The sequence below is a fragment of the Maniola jurtina genome, chromosome 15 (genome assembly GCF_905333055.1).
Source record: "Maniola jurtina chromosome 15, ilManJurt1.1, whole genome shotgun sequence".
NCBI lineage: Eukaryota > Metazoa > Arthropoda > Insecta > Lepidoptera > Nymphalidae > Maniola > Maniola jurtina.
Window position 1 is genome coordinate 12,043,482 of NC_060043.1, and position 15,407 is coordinate 12,058,888.

Genomic DNA, 15,407 nt, shown 5'->3' on the forward strand with positions numbered 1-15,407 from the left:
TAGCTTACCAGCGTTTGATTTGAACTACGAGTATTATTTGTCTTTTCTACATTACATACATCTTTACAAATTAAGTTATTCAAAACGCAACCATTCGATATGGCTATATCTAAATGGTTATATCTTTTTGGTATCGATCGGATATATACAAACATTGTTCATAGATAGCACGTTTTTAAACAGTCTGCCCCTATTTAATATATTGTAAAATAATTCGTGATGATATTTGGTCGCTAGTTCATATTCATCTCAAGTTTTAACCCCCGCCCCAAAAAGAGGGGTGTTATAAGTTTGACGTGTGTATCTGTGTATGTCTGTGGCATCGTAGCTCCTAAACTAATGAACCGATTTTAATTTAGTTTTTTTTTGCTTGAAAGGTGGTTTGATCGAGAGTGTTCTTAGCTGTAATCCAAGAAAATCGGTTCATCCGTTTGAAAGTTATCAGCTCTTTTCTAGTTACTGTAATCTTCACTTGTCGGTGTGTTATAAATTTTTAATTTACACTTGTCAAGTAATTGTCTACGGGTTTTCTCTCAGAATGAGAAGGGTTAGGGCCGGATCTATATAAGGACTTTTTGGGCTAGAGGCTAAAGGGCCTACAGCCCCCATTGAAGACAAAATGGACAAAATGGTTGAACAATGTCAAACTATATAGACTAAATCACTTAGTTCTTTCCATATCTAGCGATTTAAGTTTTATTAATACAAAAATGCAGAAATAAAATGGCAGTTGGTTATCTAATTAGACAGGACCCCAATTAATATTACTACTTAGCCCTGATAAGTGTTTGATGCCCGATACGATGATACCATTCGCGTAGTGTTTCGGGTATTCAAATAAGGACTAGCGACCATATGAAATTATGCCCTTAGGTATATAAAACGTATGTTTTTTTACAATATTTTTTATTCAACACCTGACTGTTTTAATTGTAATTTTTTTTAATGAATTCTCGACTCTCGAGATATCATTTCCGATATCTAAACACTAAATGCAAAATGGAATTATTTTTCTACTATGCTCATTATATACAACTAATTATTATCGTTTCTATTTATTCATATAAATGCTATTCATTCTTAGAACTATTAATAAATAACTATGTCAAAGTATTAACTTACTTGTATGTATATGTGGCTGCGCAATTGTGTACAACTACAAGTTTGTTAACTATAGTATTTTTAGGCCTTATTTTATTGTATTTTTAGTAAATCTAGATCAAAGATGTAAATAGATAGGCCCTCGTAGATATAGAAATGCGACCACAAAATCAATTTGATGATAATTTGATTTGTGAAATTAGATTGGTATGGTCGACAGTTCAACACATGCTTCCAGACATTTATGTTGTTGTTTATACGTATTTGAATATAAGGCTGCTTTTTCACCAGAGATGTGCTATGCTACGTTGCTATGGATGCGTTTGATACCCACCAATCATATTCATTGGTGCACATAGCTTAGCACTGGTGAAAACGGATTCAACTAAGATATGTTTTTTATATAGATGCGTGCTATGGATGCGTGCTATGGGCCGTCGCGAGTGGTGTAGCTATGTGCAGGCACGGCAGGACGCGTGAGCGCCTCTCCACCGCGTCTCTCTCACTGCTTCCCTACTATCGATACATCGCATAGCTCGAGCTGCGCATCTTTCTCGCGCAGCTACTTTGCGGCGGCGCATCTTCATAGAACATCCTCCTCGCACAGCTACATAGCTTAGTTTTTTTTTTTTTTTTTAAGAATATTAGCCATGTTAAATGACTAATATTCCCCTCTCCAACTAAGCGTCAGGCTTGTGCTAGGAGTAGGTACGACAATAGTGCAACGGGCGGGGTTTGAACCGTCGACCTTTCGGTTTTTCAGTCCACTCCTTTACCGGTTGAGCTATTGAGGCTCGTATTGGTGGAAACGGTCACATATTTTCGTAGTGTAGATTTCACATCTTCGTAGCATAGCTGCATAGCACGTCGCTGGTGGAAAGGCACTCTACGAGCGGACTAGAACCTTGGTGCGTCACGCACTCTATTTGGTAATTAGGTATTTGACTAGGGTTATAGCTGGAATGTTATCGCGAGTCGGTAGTGTTGGCGATGGCCGCGGGCAGGGGCTCGGCGCCGTAGCGGATGCCGTAGGGTCGCAAGTGGTAGATGAGGTAGTCCAACACGTACATCTGCTCGGGCTCCACATAGTGGAACGATACCGCGTGGTCCGAGCAACAGTCCAGACCCTGCACCGGGAAACGTCAACTTAGTTATCTTATAATAATCTATACCAATATTAAAAAGAGGTGAAGTTTGTAGGCTTGTTTGTAGCAGGTAATCTCTGGAACTACTGAACCGATTTTGAAAATTTCTTGCACCAATAGAGTAACTGAGACTAAATTTTATTTTCAAAAAAATTAGAGATCGCTACAAAAAATGTTATAAGCCAACCGTGCGAAGTTGGGGCGTGTCGCTAGTTTTCAATAGAATAGAATAGATTTAGAATAGAATAATTTTTTATTCAAATAAACTTTTTACAAGTGCTTTTGAATAGTCAAAATAATCTTCCACTGGTTCGGAATGCCGAGAAGAACATGCTGGTTCTTCTCGGTAGGAACGGCATTCCGAACCAGTGGTAAATTATTTGACGATTCAAAAGCACTTGTAAAAGTTTATTTGAATAAAAATCTATTCTATTCTATTCTATTCTAACCAGCAAGAAACTCGGAACAATATATTTACTCGTAAAGTGGCTGTTTTAAAACGACTGTAAACTAGACTATTAACACAAATGTGCGATCGTCCTTAGGCACAAGGAAGAAGCACCTTCGATTTACGGAACCCCATAAGACATCGTCTGTATTCCTAGAAACGAGAAAGTGGTAGGTAGTTACCTCGTCCGTAGGATAGTAGATGTACTTCCAGTACCAGAAGCCGCCATCTTTGTTAGGGAACAGATGATCCTTGGGCACGAAAGGGAAGAACCGCCCACGGTGTAAGGAATCCCGCGAGTCCATCGCTTTTACTCCAATATGCTGCAGGCAAATACCTGGAGATTATGGAAATAAATATATTTAAAAATTAAGTAAAAATTGCTACTTCGGTGAACGCGTTGGCATCCTATTCGAAGAGTACGGTGTTTGATTCCTGGCATGCACCTCCAAATTTTAGGATTTATGTGCGTTTTAAATTTTGACCTTGAACTTTTAATTTTTGAATCATTTTAATATTTAAACTAGCTGATGCCCGCGACTTCGTTCGCGTGGATGTAGGTTTTTTAAAAATCCCGTGGGAACTCTTTGATTTTCCGGGATAAAAAGTAGCCTATGTGCTAATCCAGGGTATAATCTATCTCCATTCTAAATTTCAGCCCAATCCGTTCAGTAGTTTTTGCGTGAAGGAGTAACAAACACACACACACACACACACACACACACACACACACACACACACATACAAACTTTCGCCTTTATAATATTATAGTGTGATAGTGTGATATTTTTCCGTATCTTCGATGACAAGAGGTCTTAAATATAAATATTTTGCAATCTTATTTAACTTTATGTTCAAGTGTTAGGGTTTATAATAAACTGAAGTTGTTGATATTATAAAACCTTTTTCTACATTTCGGAACAAGAAACAGATGTGTATGTGTGCTAACGTGGTTACTTTAGCAATGACATTTTGTTTGGGGCCTGTCATCTATGTACTATGACAAATCTATGGTTTTCCCGCCACTCATGTATCCATGATCAAATGACGATTACCCATTTCAGCGTCCTCAGCACCATGGTCGCTGGCCTTGCACAGATGAGGCGAGGGAAGTCCCTTGTTCACGAACCTGTCCAGCGCCTCGCGACTCAGCACGTAGCCCGCGCCGCCGCTCATGTAGCCCTGATCAAATGAAAATTAGGTAAAGGTCAACGAACGTTGAGTAGATAGGTGCCGCGGAAGCAATGCGACGTCGTATGCGGGGCATTGACTCCGAGTTTTGCACGCTATACATTGCGGGTTGGAAAAATACTAAATCACTAAAACTACAAGTATAAGGCAAATTGTTATTGGTACTGGATTGAATTTGCTGGATTGTTTTAGCTAGTGCTCTAATTATTCACACTGTGTATGATGTTTGCAAAGTAAGTACAATAAAGACGAACTAACCTGCGAAGTAAATGGCTTGAATCGACAGCCGAAATATATCGGCTCTTTGCTGTCATGCTCTGACAACATGTACCTGAGATTCTCCACCACTACGTATCTGAAACGAAAATATTTTCAACTTGAAACTCGTCGTTATTACCAAGGCGATTTTTTTCTCGGCATGGTGGAATTCATTTGCGTATATTAACTTCAAGGTATGTGTGTGTGTGTGGGTATGTGTGTGCCTGAGTGCTTGCGTGCGTGCGTGCGTGTGTGTGTACGTGTGTGTATCACCGCCAGCTACGTATGCTAGATGCTTACGTATCATCATCAGCTTTCAGGAACCAGTCGGCGTCTCTCCGATGGTGCTCGTATACGTAGCGGAAGGCTGCCTTGGTCTTCGCCCACAGGAAGTCTCTACCCTCCGACACTGGCAGCTTTACCGCTGGCAGAGAACTGTCTGGAAGTGAGAGTTTAACTACTAATACTAATATTGTGAACTAATCGGGTCCCGCGATGCTACCCGCGGTGAATAAGTTTGTAAATCCCGCGGGAACCATGCAATTTTGCGGGATAGAAGGTAGCCTATGTGTTAATCTATCTCCATTCCAAATTTCAGCAAAATTGGTTCATTAGCTGTGGCACGGAGGAGTAAAAACGTGAATTGCGCTTTTTCAAAATCCCACGGGAACCATGGACTTTTACGGTATAAAAAGTAACCTATGTGCTAGTCCAGGATATAATCTATCTCGATTCTGAATTTCAGCCAAATCCGTGCAGTAGTTTTTGCGTGAAGGAGTAACACACACACACACACACACACACACACACACACACACACACACACACACACACACACACACACACACACACACACACACACACACACACACACACACACACACACACAAACTTTCGCCTTTATAATAACTTGATCATTTAAGTTACCTTCAGCAGTGCTCATGAACAGCAGTTTATTACACCGCTTCCCCCACGTTGCCTTAACGTGCTGCGCCTTCTTCATATGATTTTTGGGTTGCGTCATGACCCAGCATAGAACTCGGACGCGTTTGGCGAGCTCGTCCGCGACCGATCTGTCCTCGTCTCTATGCGCTGGCTCTTCACTACCATGATCTTGAACGCTTACTATTGGATGCTTCTCGAGGTCCCTTGCAGAATCCCTGAAAAATTCAACATGATTTTACAAATGAGCATTTTCCTCATGTTTTCCCATAAAGGCGATATACATGCCTTTTTGACTACGAATAACGATATTTAAGAAAATGTGAATCAAGCTCAAAAATGGCATCATGCACAACGTACCGCCAGAGGCGAAGCCCAAACAGTATGTAACGAAGCCTATTAAAAATATACAACACAGCCTATTGACAGTGCCAATATGAGCTTCAAGCGACGTTTCTCAGCGTAGTTGATGTTGACAGTGTTTAATTATGTCTTTTTTTATCTCTGTAAAAGAATATTAGCCATGCTAATCATGACTAGTATTCCCCTTTCCCCTCCCACTAAGCGTAAAGCTTGTGCTAGGACTAGATACGACAATTGTGCAACGGGTGGGGTTTGAACCGCCGACCTTTCGGAATTCAGTCCGCTCCTCAACCGTTGAGATATTGAGGCTCCACTGTATTGTTGTATGTTGATAAGTGTTATGGTTCCAAATTAAAAACGTAAAGGAATGAGATTTAGGTACATTTCTTTAGGTAATGTAATTCATAGCTTTTCGACTCCTTGTGATACGTATTTGGGACCGGTCGGCCCTCCAAAATGGTTAACGTCCACTGAGTTATCTGTCTTTGTCGTTTGTATGAGATTACGTAACGAAGAGAGCCCTATTCTAACTTCTCTCCATGGATAGAGTATAGATAGCGCCCAAAGCAAGCTGAAGCTTCTAGTTAATGCAGCCTATAACTGTCATTCAAACAATGATAGGGATATCTATCTGGCAAAATCAATCTAACTGGTATCAGTCGATAAGTTAAGGCGGAAACAAATTATACCTAAGGCTTATTATACTGTATTTGGGTATGAATTTCCCGAAATTGGACCTAACTACATGTATCATGTCAATATGGCTATCAGGGTGTGAACGCCCCGCACGCGGAGATAGCCCGGGCGAAGATGCGGGTGTGCGGAACGTCCCCCCGCCTCATACCCTGATCGCCATGTCAACCTGTCGCGAACTATAGTTGGATTGTACGTGCCAGGTAGGTATACATACTCGCCTACAATTTCAAGTGCCAAGCTCTCAACAATTACTGGACGGGGCGGCATTACACACGATTTCGTCTTACTCATGTTCAATGTTCATAGTGTAAATTCCGCTGTTTTGGAGAACCCTTGTAGACAATCTAATCTGTCCTTTGAGGAAATATTATTAGTTCTAGTAGTAGTAGTATTAATTCAATGAATCTATAGGCCTATCTAATCGAGCACCTTAGGATACTACCTATTCGCTAAAAAACAAAAGAACACTCAAACTATACAACGTACTCGTAAGTATTTATTATTTACTAGAAGATGCCCGCGGCTTCGCCCGCGTGGATTTCGGTTTTTTAAAATCCCGTAGGAACTCTTTGATTTTCCGGGATAAAAAGTAGCCTATGTCCTTCCCCGGGATGTATCCCAAGCCAAGTATGTATGTATACCAAATTTCATTAAAATCGGTTCAGCGGTTGAACCGTGAAAACGTAGCAGACAGACAGACAGACAGACAGACACACTTTCGCATTTATAATATTAGTATGGAAGTATGGATAAGTAGTAGGTATATTAAAAAAGTACATGTCATTAATTTTGAAATGTAATTATGTAGGGTTTAGGTGAATAAACCTACATGGTTTCAGCTGGAATCAACAACTACCCGCACACGAACATTTCGACCTGGTTCCTCCTTCACCTTTCTACTAGGTATTATAATTGCAAGGCATTGCCAAGGTCTGCACCCGTACGTAGTAGAAATTCCACGGATACGTACGATGCAATTTGCCTCCTCATTTCTAATTCGAACTGCTAGGATTTGATTTGAATGCCCTTCCAGCATTTGTTTTCCCTTCCAATTATAATATGGGTACCTTCAAGTCAAGAGTGAATAGGCATCTTCTAGGCAAGCACATTTCATCTTAGGCTGCATCATCACTTACCACCAGGTCTGATTGCGGCCAAGCGCTATTCTATAAATCAAAAAAAAAGACTTATAAAAGTGTCGTATAGCTACCCATTATCAGTTCTTATCTTGGAGTGATATAAAAACTAAAAATCAATGAGATAGCATTTTATCACCGGGATCTCTAACTACAACAGCGTAATACGTAGAAATTTTAATCAAGACAACTACGTTTTTAGGGTTACGTACCCAAAGGGTTCCAACGGGAACCATCGTCCCGTACGGGACGTATTACTAAGACGCCGCTGTCCGTCCGTCTGTCTGTCAGCGGGCTTTATCTCGTGAACTATAATAGGTAGAGATTTGAAATTTTCACAGAAATGTGTATTTCTAATTCTGCTATAAAAATAAATAACAAAAAATTCAAAATGGCGGCCACGAAATTTTTTTTTTAAATTTTCATTAATTTCTTGTATAGAACCCTTCGTGTGTGAGTCCGACTCGCATTTGACTGAATTGTCATATCTACACACCTACCTAATAGATTAGATAAACAAAAATTAATGGTTAGTGTTTTTATTTTAAATTTGCGCTCGATTCAGATAAAACTTTGGACATTTGTTGTTGGTACTTGCACGTCTCAGAGAAACTTACTGTTTCTATCTATAGCTGAATTTGACTAGCAATTGCCCGCTATCTTCTTCGTGCGGGAAAACTATTTTTCGCGGCTAAAGGATGGCTCTTTCCATTTCACGATAATATTCTTAAATTCTTTATTGATTAAAAAATTGTGGCAGTATGTAAGAAAGTAAAATATTAATTTGATTTCACAAACAGACACTTTAATTTTGTTGATTGAAAAACCCATTTGTATAGATATAAGTATAATTATTACTTTAATTGTAGATTTGCCTAATTGACAATATTTTGTATCAGTTTATAAATTATCTGATTTCGCTAACATACATTATTATCTGCATTAGGTAGGTACCTATTTCTCAATTTATAATAAAATTATTATGTTATCAGGGGAGACTGGGTACGATTGTGACAGGGTACTTTGTGACAGAGTTGCAGACAATAATATAAATAATATTAGTTATGGAGTATGGGAATAAATCTCTTTTTTATTTATTTTATAATATACTGAAATAATACACTTATGAAGGCATGGTTCTAGCTTATCAATGATTATGGTCCTTCGTAGCAGCTTAAAAATACCAAAGATAAAAGTGCAATGTGCAATATTAATTTTAATATATAAAAATGTTAAGGAAGCATTCTTTTACAAAGGTTTAGATTAAGACGGTGACTGACGTAACAGTGTAAACGCTTTTCGGAGGCATAAAAAAAAAAAGATCCCGACGAATTGAGAACCTCCTCCTTTTTTGGAAGTCGGTTAAAAAGATTGGCCATTCCCACTGCCAAGTCTTCAATTCAGAGTTCCGATTTCTGCGTTCCACCCTTCTGGCAGTCGAACGACGAAAATCGGCCTGGCCGCTGTTCCGATTTCTGCGTTCCACCCTTCTGGCAGTCGAACGACGAAAATCGGCCTGGCCGCTACCATACCAGCGCTGGCGTCAATCGCAGTCCTACTCTAAACCTTTCTAACGCCTGGGACAAATCTAGCAGAAAATCGAGATAGGAATTCTGTACGCCGAAAATCGTGCTCGGTGTTTTCAACGCGGATGTGTCGAATCGTTTATATGTATTTTTATATATTACGCAAGGCTATAATTCAATTTACACGGACAACTTAAAACACTTATGATGATTATTTTAAACTACGACTGCATAGCTGAAATTCAATCTTTTCAAGTTAGCCCTTCACAATCTCACCTGGTGGTAAGTGATGATGCAGTGTAAGATGGAAGCGGGCTAACCTGGAAGAAGTATGACAGTTTTTATTAAACCCACACCCACACTTTGGTTTCTACACGGCATCGTACCGGAACGCTAAATCGCTTTGCCGGTAGGGTGGTAACTAGTCACGGCCGAAGCCTCCCACCAGACTCAGACCAGAGAAAATTTAGAAATTACAAAATTCCAAATCTTCCTTTCATTGTCATAGTACACGAAACCGTTTTAGCGGTATGAATGATAGAGACAACGCTCTACAAAGCTAAAGCTGCCGATTTTCTCTTCCTAAACTTTGATGTATCTTTCCTACCGAGTACCTAACATTATGTGGCTCAACGATCAACTGTTAAGAGCTATCCGTATATTTCCGCTGTTACATTGCAATGGAATTTCATAGGAATTCCAAGCAAGATTTTTCACTAGATCTGTCCCCATATTAATTAAAGAAGCTTTGAGACAGAAAATACAACAAACACAATAAAGACGTGCGCACATCATGCAAATAGTTAACGGTTACCTGAAGGTCGACCAGGCTACTTCACGAGAGAATCCGGCCGATGTTAATAGTATGTACGCAAAACTAAAGCCGGCGGATATTCCAATCACCAGGGTTAGCACAAAGCGGCGGCCCATCACCCTGCCCTCCGCCTGCACAGGGGTGTACATAGCCAAATTTTTTTTGGGCGAAAAAATGCCAAAAAGTTTTTATTTACCAAAGTAAATTTTTTTAGACGAAAAACGTCCACAGTAATATTTTTTAACAAAAATTCAGCAATTGTGTTTGATCGAAAAAAAAAATCACGAAAGTTTTTTAACCAATTTTCCGCAAGTGTGTTCATGCAATATTAGTGTTTAAAGAAAAATATTTATATTTCGTTTTTCCGACTAGCGTCATCATATTTTACAGCACATCAAAGTTTTTGTAGAAAAGACAATGTTCTTATTTACAGAAAAAAGGGGGAAAAATCTCGCCACACACAAATACAGTCCATAATATTTTTTTTAACTTATACACTTTTTGGTTTTTTTTATCGAAATAATATCTATTTATATCACAATACGCGAATGTGTTCACGCAACGTTGTCAACTGTCTAAAACATCGATAAGTATTGCATTGTAATAATTATTATTTTTTCCCACTTATCTACCTATCTCAGAACAATGAAAATAATAGAAGGAGCTTCAGTTTCGCCAATCGCCCTGTCTATCTGTACGTGCCATAATATGTCACCACAGTAATTTTATGAAATAAGCTATAAAAGCTGCGGAGCTGCAAAGCTGCCATGATAATTATTCATCAAATAAAATAATTCATCAAATAGGAAAAACGGAACCCTTATAGGATCACTGTTGTCTGTCTGTCTGTTTGACGCAACCAAACACCACTCATGACGTCTGCTCACTCAGAGGGGGTCTACCAAAGCTGCGGTGCGATGTCAACATTTTAGCGCCTTGGGCCGTCAAAATATACAGGTTTTTCGAACTATTACGCTCATGGCCTCTTTAGTTGAACTATGTCTATATCTGTCTATGTATATATCTGTCTGTATATATGTCTATGTCTATGTCTGGTTCTGCTACAGATCTCCTCATGTTATGATTTGATCACGAAGAGACACACCGAGCATCTAGATTTCTCCATTGCACGCTGAGGGACTCTGAGCTTTCTTACAACCTCCTATTATTTTATCGATCTCTAAGGTTTATCTATGCCTCAATAATCTCGCCGTAACATTTAACTCTGGTGTCACAAAAGACCTGTGCTAGGAGTCTCATGGACTGAATTTCACACCAACGTCTCTATACTCCAAGAACTCGGTATTAAACAATGTCTTTCGGCGTTAGTACAGGGTCGCATACTAAAGTTCTTCGGGCATGTCTCCCGGCGTGAGAGTGACTCTATTGAGCGTCTTGTGGTGCAGGGCAAGGTTGAGGGTACCAGAGGGCGAGGAAGGTCGCCTACGCGATGGACCGACCAAATTAAGTCCGCTGTGGGCGGTGCCGTGCACGAATGTACCAGAATGTCGACCAGCAGGGAGAAGTGGCGAATGCTCGTGAGGCGTGTAACATCTGCCCCCCAAAACGTCACTTCATGATGACCACGACCGCTCTGCCAAGAGTGTAACGACAAAGAAGAAGAAGTCACGAAAGAAGGTTCCTTCTATTATATTCATTGGTCTTAGACACCTACAGGCTAAACTTTACTAGGACCACATTGTGGCGACCGTGTCGGATGCAACTACAATTGAAGTTATGAGAGTTTCATCTTTTGTTGAATAATTACTGTACACTAGTTATTATAACATTGTGCTACACATATTTAAAACCGTTTTGAATGGCGATGAAGGCCTTTTTATTTTTCCTTTATTGTATGTATGCAATATGCATATATGAGTATGTTTTGCGTATGTTTTGCATACTTTACACGAGGACTTTTTCGATGTCATCTATCTATATAAAAAGAAAAGCTGACTGACTGACTGATTGATCTATCAACGCACAGCTCAAACTACTGGACGGATCGGGCTGGAATTTGGCATACAGATAGCTATTATCGCATAGTAAGACAGGATTTTTGAAAATTTAACCCCTAAAAAGGGGCTAAAATAGGCGTTTGATGTAGTCGGAACCCCCGGTACGAGAGTGCAACTCGCGCTTGGCCAGTTCTTTTTTTGAATAACCGAAAATGCACTTGTTTACGTTTTATTCGGGTCATATCCAATATAGTTAGTTGCATCGATAAAACTGCACGAGTTTCCTGCTGGTTATCCTTGGCAGCTATATAACAATATATTAATTATTATTATTGGTAGAAACCTATAGGTATCTATAGTGAAACGAGAACAACCTGATATGTAACATAATAATACGATATTTATTAGTAATTTATGAAATAGAACAACTGTACAATGACTATCAATTCACTTTTGTTAACGGTCCGAAATTAGGTCTCGTTTATCGAGATGGTGCTCAAACAGAGACATTTGTAGACAAAGATAATAAAAATAAAACCGGTCAAGTGCGGGTCGGAGTAGTACACGAAAGGTTCCGTACCATCTACCAATACTTTTTTTAATTTCCGTGGCGGCCATTTTCAAATTTTTACTATGTATCTACTGTTGTTATAGCGACAATAGATATACACATTCTGTAAAAATTTCAACTCTCTACCTATTACGGTTAACGAGATTCCCGCTGATAGACACAGACAGACAGACGGACAAATAGGACATACATACAGCGCGTTGACAGATTTTAAAAATTCTTTAACCTATAGAGAGCTACATTATCAGCGAGTAACTTAATCATCATCATTATCGCGTGCCTTCTTCGAAACAAAGTTTGGCGATCATCATCCGAAAAGCTCCTCTATTTAAAGCCGCCTCTGTTAACTTCGAGTAACTAAGCCCTGTCCACCCCCTTATATCGTCCAACTACTTGCGTCTTTGGCGACCTTGAGCTCTTTTGCCTGCAATTCTCCCTTCCAACACTACTAACTTAGCGAGTAACTTAGGCTATACTTATTTTATTTTCAGAAAAATTAGAGATCCCTACGAAAATTGTAATAATGTGAATTAAGTCGGGAAAATCGTCTCATCTGATAACGCGTATGCTGAGTAAATAAATAATTAATAAAATTACAAATTTAAATTGCACTTGTGCGAAGCCGGGGCGAGTCGCTAGTGTTAGCACCTAATTCGATAATTACAAACTTGTATATTTTAACAGAGGACCCTTCATCATTGGCTCCATGCAAATGTACTATCATTTTCATTTGAATAAGGTCAATGTCCTTGAGCCCGTGAAAAAAAAATATTTTAACGGAAAACTGGAAAACCATAGACACAGATAGAATGCCTAGTGTTAGTTATTGCATGAACACACTTACATGAATTTGACGCATTAGATAGTTTAAAGGACGTTAGACAAGTGTGCTGACCACCACCTTATAGAAATGTTACTGGAAGTTAAAAAATACAAACAATTGTTTACAAATAGTAAGCCGATCGCACATGTGACCGCACTGTACGTGTCGTACGCAAAGCATTTTTGTGTCATCGTTGATAAACTTCGAGTATCAAAACACTATTAAAACTAGGTCAATGGGTACCCTATAGGTTTTCTTGACAGCTACGATGGACAGAAAGACAATAAAGTGATCCTATAAGGGTTGCTCTTTTTCCTTTCGAGGTGTAGACCCTTAAAAATTAGAAAGTAAAAAGTAAAATGAGCTTAAAACTCTAAAACATGTTTAACATAAATAAGGACCTGGACCGGATGGGTCTGAAACTATTTGGGCATACTAAAAAGAAAAAAGGGAGATTTAGTCAGTTTATATACACATACTTATTAGTTATTACATTTTATGATATAATTCCACAAAAACATTGCGCAATTTGAGCCTTAAAACAACACACTTTTAGTCTATTTTACTTTGAAGTTAGTATATTTTCAATGTTCGAAATCTATCAAGATTGTCGAGATTGCTAACTCATAAGTAGATACTAAGTCCCATTTACTAAAAATAAAAATGTACTGCATGCGATACGTTCTTACGTGCAGCGCGTGGACATATGCGAACAGTGTCAAAAATTTTAGTAGTCACAAACATTTGTTTATTGTTTAGATACTGTGACAATAAGTTTGCTTGTTTACTTACATTACATTCATTTGTGTTTGTTTCTGTGTTATATCAAGTTATTTGTAAACACTAAACCTAATTAAAACCTGGTGGATGATTTGTTTTAAGTATCATACAGGTCCAAATTTTGATAAAAACAATATACAAAAAACTCAATAGGTAGGTACATACAGGCAAAATACACGAGTTACATAAATAATTCTTTGCAAAGAATTAATTATTTTAAAAACACTTAATTGATTTCTGACATAGAAATACATATATGTACCTACTTTATATTACATACTGCTCTGATTATATTATTGGAATATATTTTTTTTATTCCATAAAACTTCCAACAAATTATCCAGCCCTTATGTTATATATTATTTAAATTACTTAGTTATTTTTGTTAATATTTTGTTATTAATTATGTGTTTCTTAGTGCTATACGTACTTGTAATAAATCTACTCTTTTTCTAAAATATAAGATACAACATTAAGTACTTTATTACATTCTTGTATAATTTTAATTTGCAGAAGGATCAGGGAGCCCATCAGATTATTACCACAAGAAAACCCTCACCATTATGGGATTAATTCACAACCATCAGCAAATGAGAGAGTTCATGAGAAAATCAAAATATTTAAGAATTTGTAACTGAAATAGGAAAATAATAATATCAATAAACTTAGAAAGGTATATTTCACTCAAGATTTTAATATGAAAAACACATAAAAATGCTTTACCTTATAAATGACTTTATAGCAATTAAAATGTTTGCCATTTTACGACTAATAAAAAACTTCACTTACAAAAAAACCCAGATTTAAGAAATCTCTTTTATTTATTTAGTTTCACTTTTACATAAAATGAAAAATGTTTGGAGTAACTCATACTGTACTGAATGGGCAATTAGAACTTTGTGACTAATTGCATTTTTTATGACCAATAAAATAAATTAAATGTACCTACACTATGTAACACTTAAATGCTTGGTATAAGAGAAAAAATATATGTAGTTATACTATAGAAATAAGTATCTGTATCTATAAAAAATATTAAGTAAACAATAAATGCGAAACATACCAGAATTGTAAAGAATTGAATTGTCGTTATTAAAGTCATTTATTTCACATAAGTAGGTAAGTATGTACTTAACCTACTTATTACTAAAAAACCTACACGTCTTTTCTCGAAAAAAATTGAAAATTAATTTTTTTATGTTCGTAAAATGAAAATCACCTTAAAAGCTTCTGAATCCCCTCTTTTTCTTTAAAAATATAGTAAAAACCAGTAAAAACAGAGTTCAAAATTTTCTCATTGGAAAATCAGCTAATTTTAGCGAACATTACTGATAAATAAGTCCAAACAACTCGTAAATTAATGACGAGATAAGTAATTATGTGAATTGTTACCCAAAGGAAATAGATACGGGATGTTTGATATAATAGCTGGCACATGAAATATTATTTTATAGATAGCGAAAACGAAAAATTAAAACAAAACTTACGGTCATATTTGAGTTAACGTCTTGCTTCTGTGTTATTAATATTAGAGATTCCAGTTTGGAGTTTCATTTTACATCACTAAATTAACTGACTTGTAGTTGTAAGAGTATTTTAACTAATTTTTATAAAAATATAAGATTCACTGCTTCGCTTGTTGTGAATTTGTAAAT

At 37.6% G+C, this 15,407-nt stretch overlaps 1 protein-coding gene across 3 annotated transcripts; it reads right to left on the reverse strand.

Moving 5' to 3' along the window:
- Positions 1–1,904: 1,904 nt before the first annotated feature.
- LOC123872802 (glycoprotein-N-acetylgalactosamine 3-beta-galactosyltransferase 1) lies at positions 1,905–15,407 on the reverse strand. 3 transcript variants are annotated; one of them, XM_045917339.1, is made up of 9 exons: positions 14,476–14,868; positions 14,312–14,386; positions 9,621–9,751; positions 5,071–5,303; positions 4,444–4,582; positions 4,144–4,240; positions 3,750–3,876; positions 2,877–3,031; positions 1,905–2,228 (listed from the first exon to the last, which is right to left on the reverse strand). In XM_045917339.1, the coding sequence occupies exons 2-9, from the start codon at positions 14,312–14,314 to the stop codon at positions 2,067–2,069; spliced, it is 1,047 nt and encodes a 348-aa protein (XP_045773295.1). In that variant the 5' UTR covers positions 14,315–14,386; positions 14,476–14,868; the 3' UTR covers positions 1,905–2,066. The 3 variants fall into 3 exon arrangements, with proteins under 3 accessions (XP_045773295.1, XP_045773294.1, XP_045773293.1); XM_045917338.1 differs by lacking the exons at positions 14,312–14,386; positions 14,476–14,868 and adding an exon at positions 15,240–15,407; XM_045917337.1 differs by lacking the exons at positions 14,312–14,386; positions 14,476–14,868 and having other exon boundaries at positions 9,621–9,769.

Excerpts from the sequence above, each read along its gene's own strand:
- LOC123872802 (XM_045917337.1), bottom strand. The coding sequence starts at position 9,769 with ATGTACACCCCTGTGCAGGCGGAGGGCAGGGTGATGGGCCGCCGCTTT. Across the intron at positions 5,304-9,620 it reads GTAGCCTGGTCGACCTTCAG|GGATTCTGCAAGGGACCTCG; the intron begins GTAACCGTTAAC and ends TGAATTTTTCAG. Across the intron at positions 2,229-2,876 it reads TCTACTATCCTACGGACGAG|GGTCTGGACTGTTGCTCGGA; the intron begins GTAACTACCTAC and ends TTCCCGGTGCAG.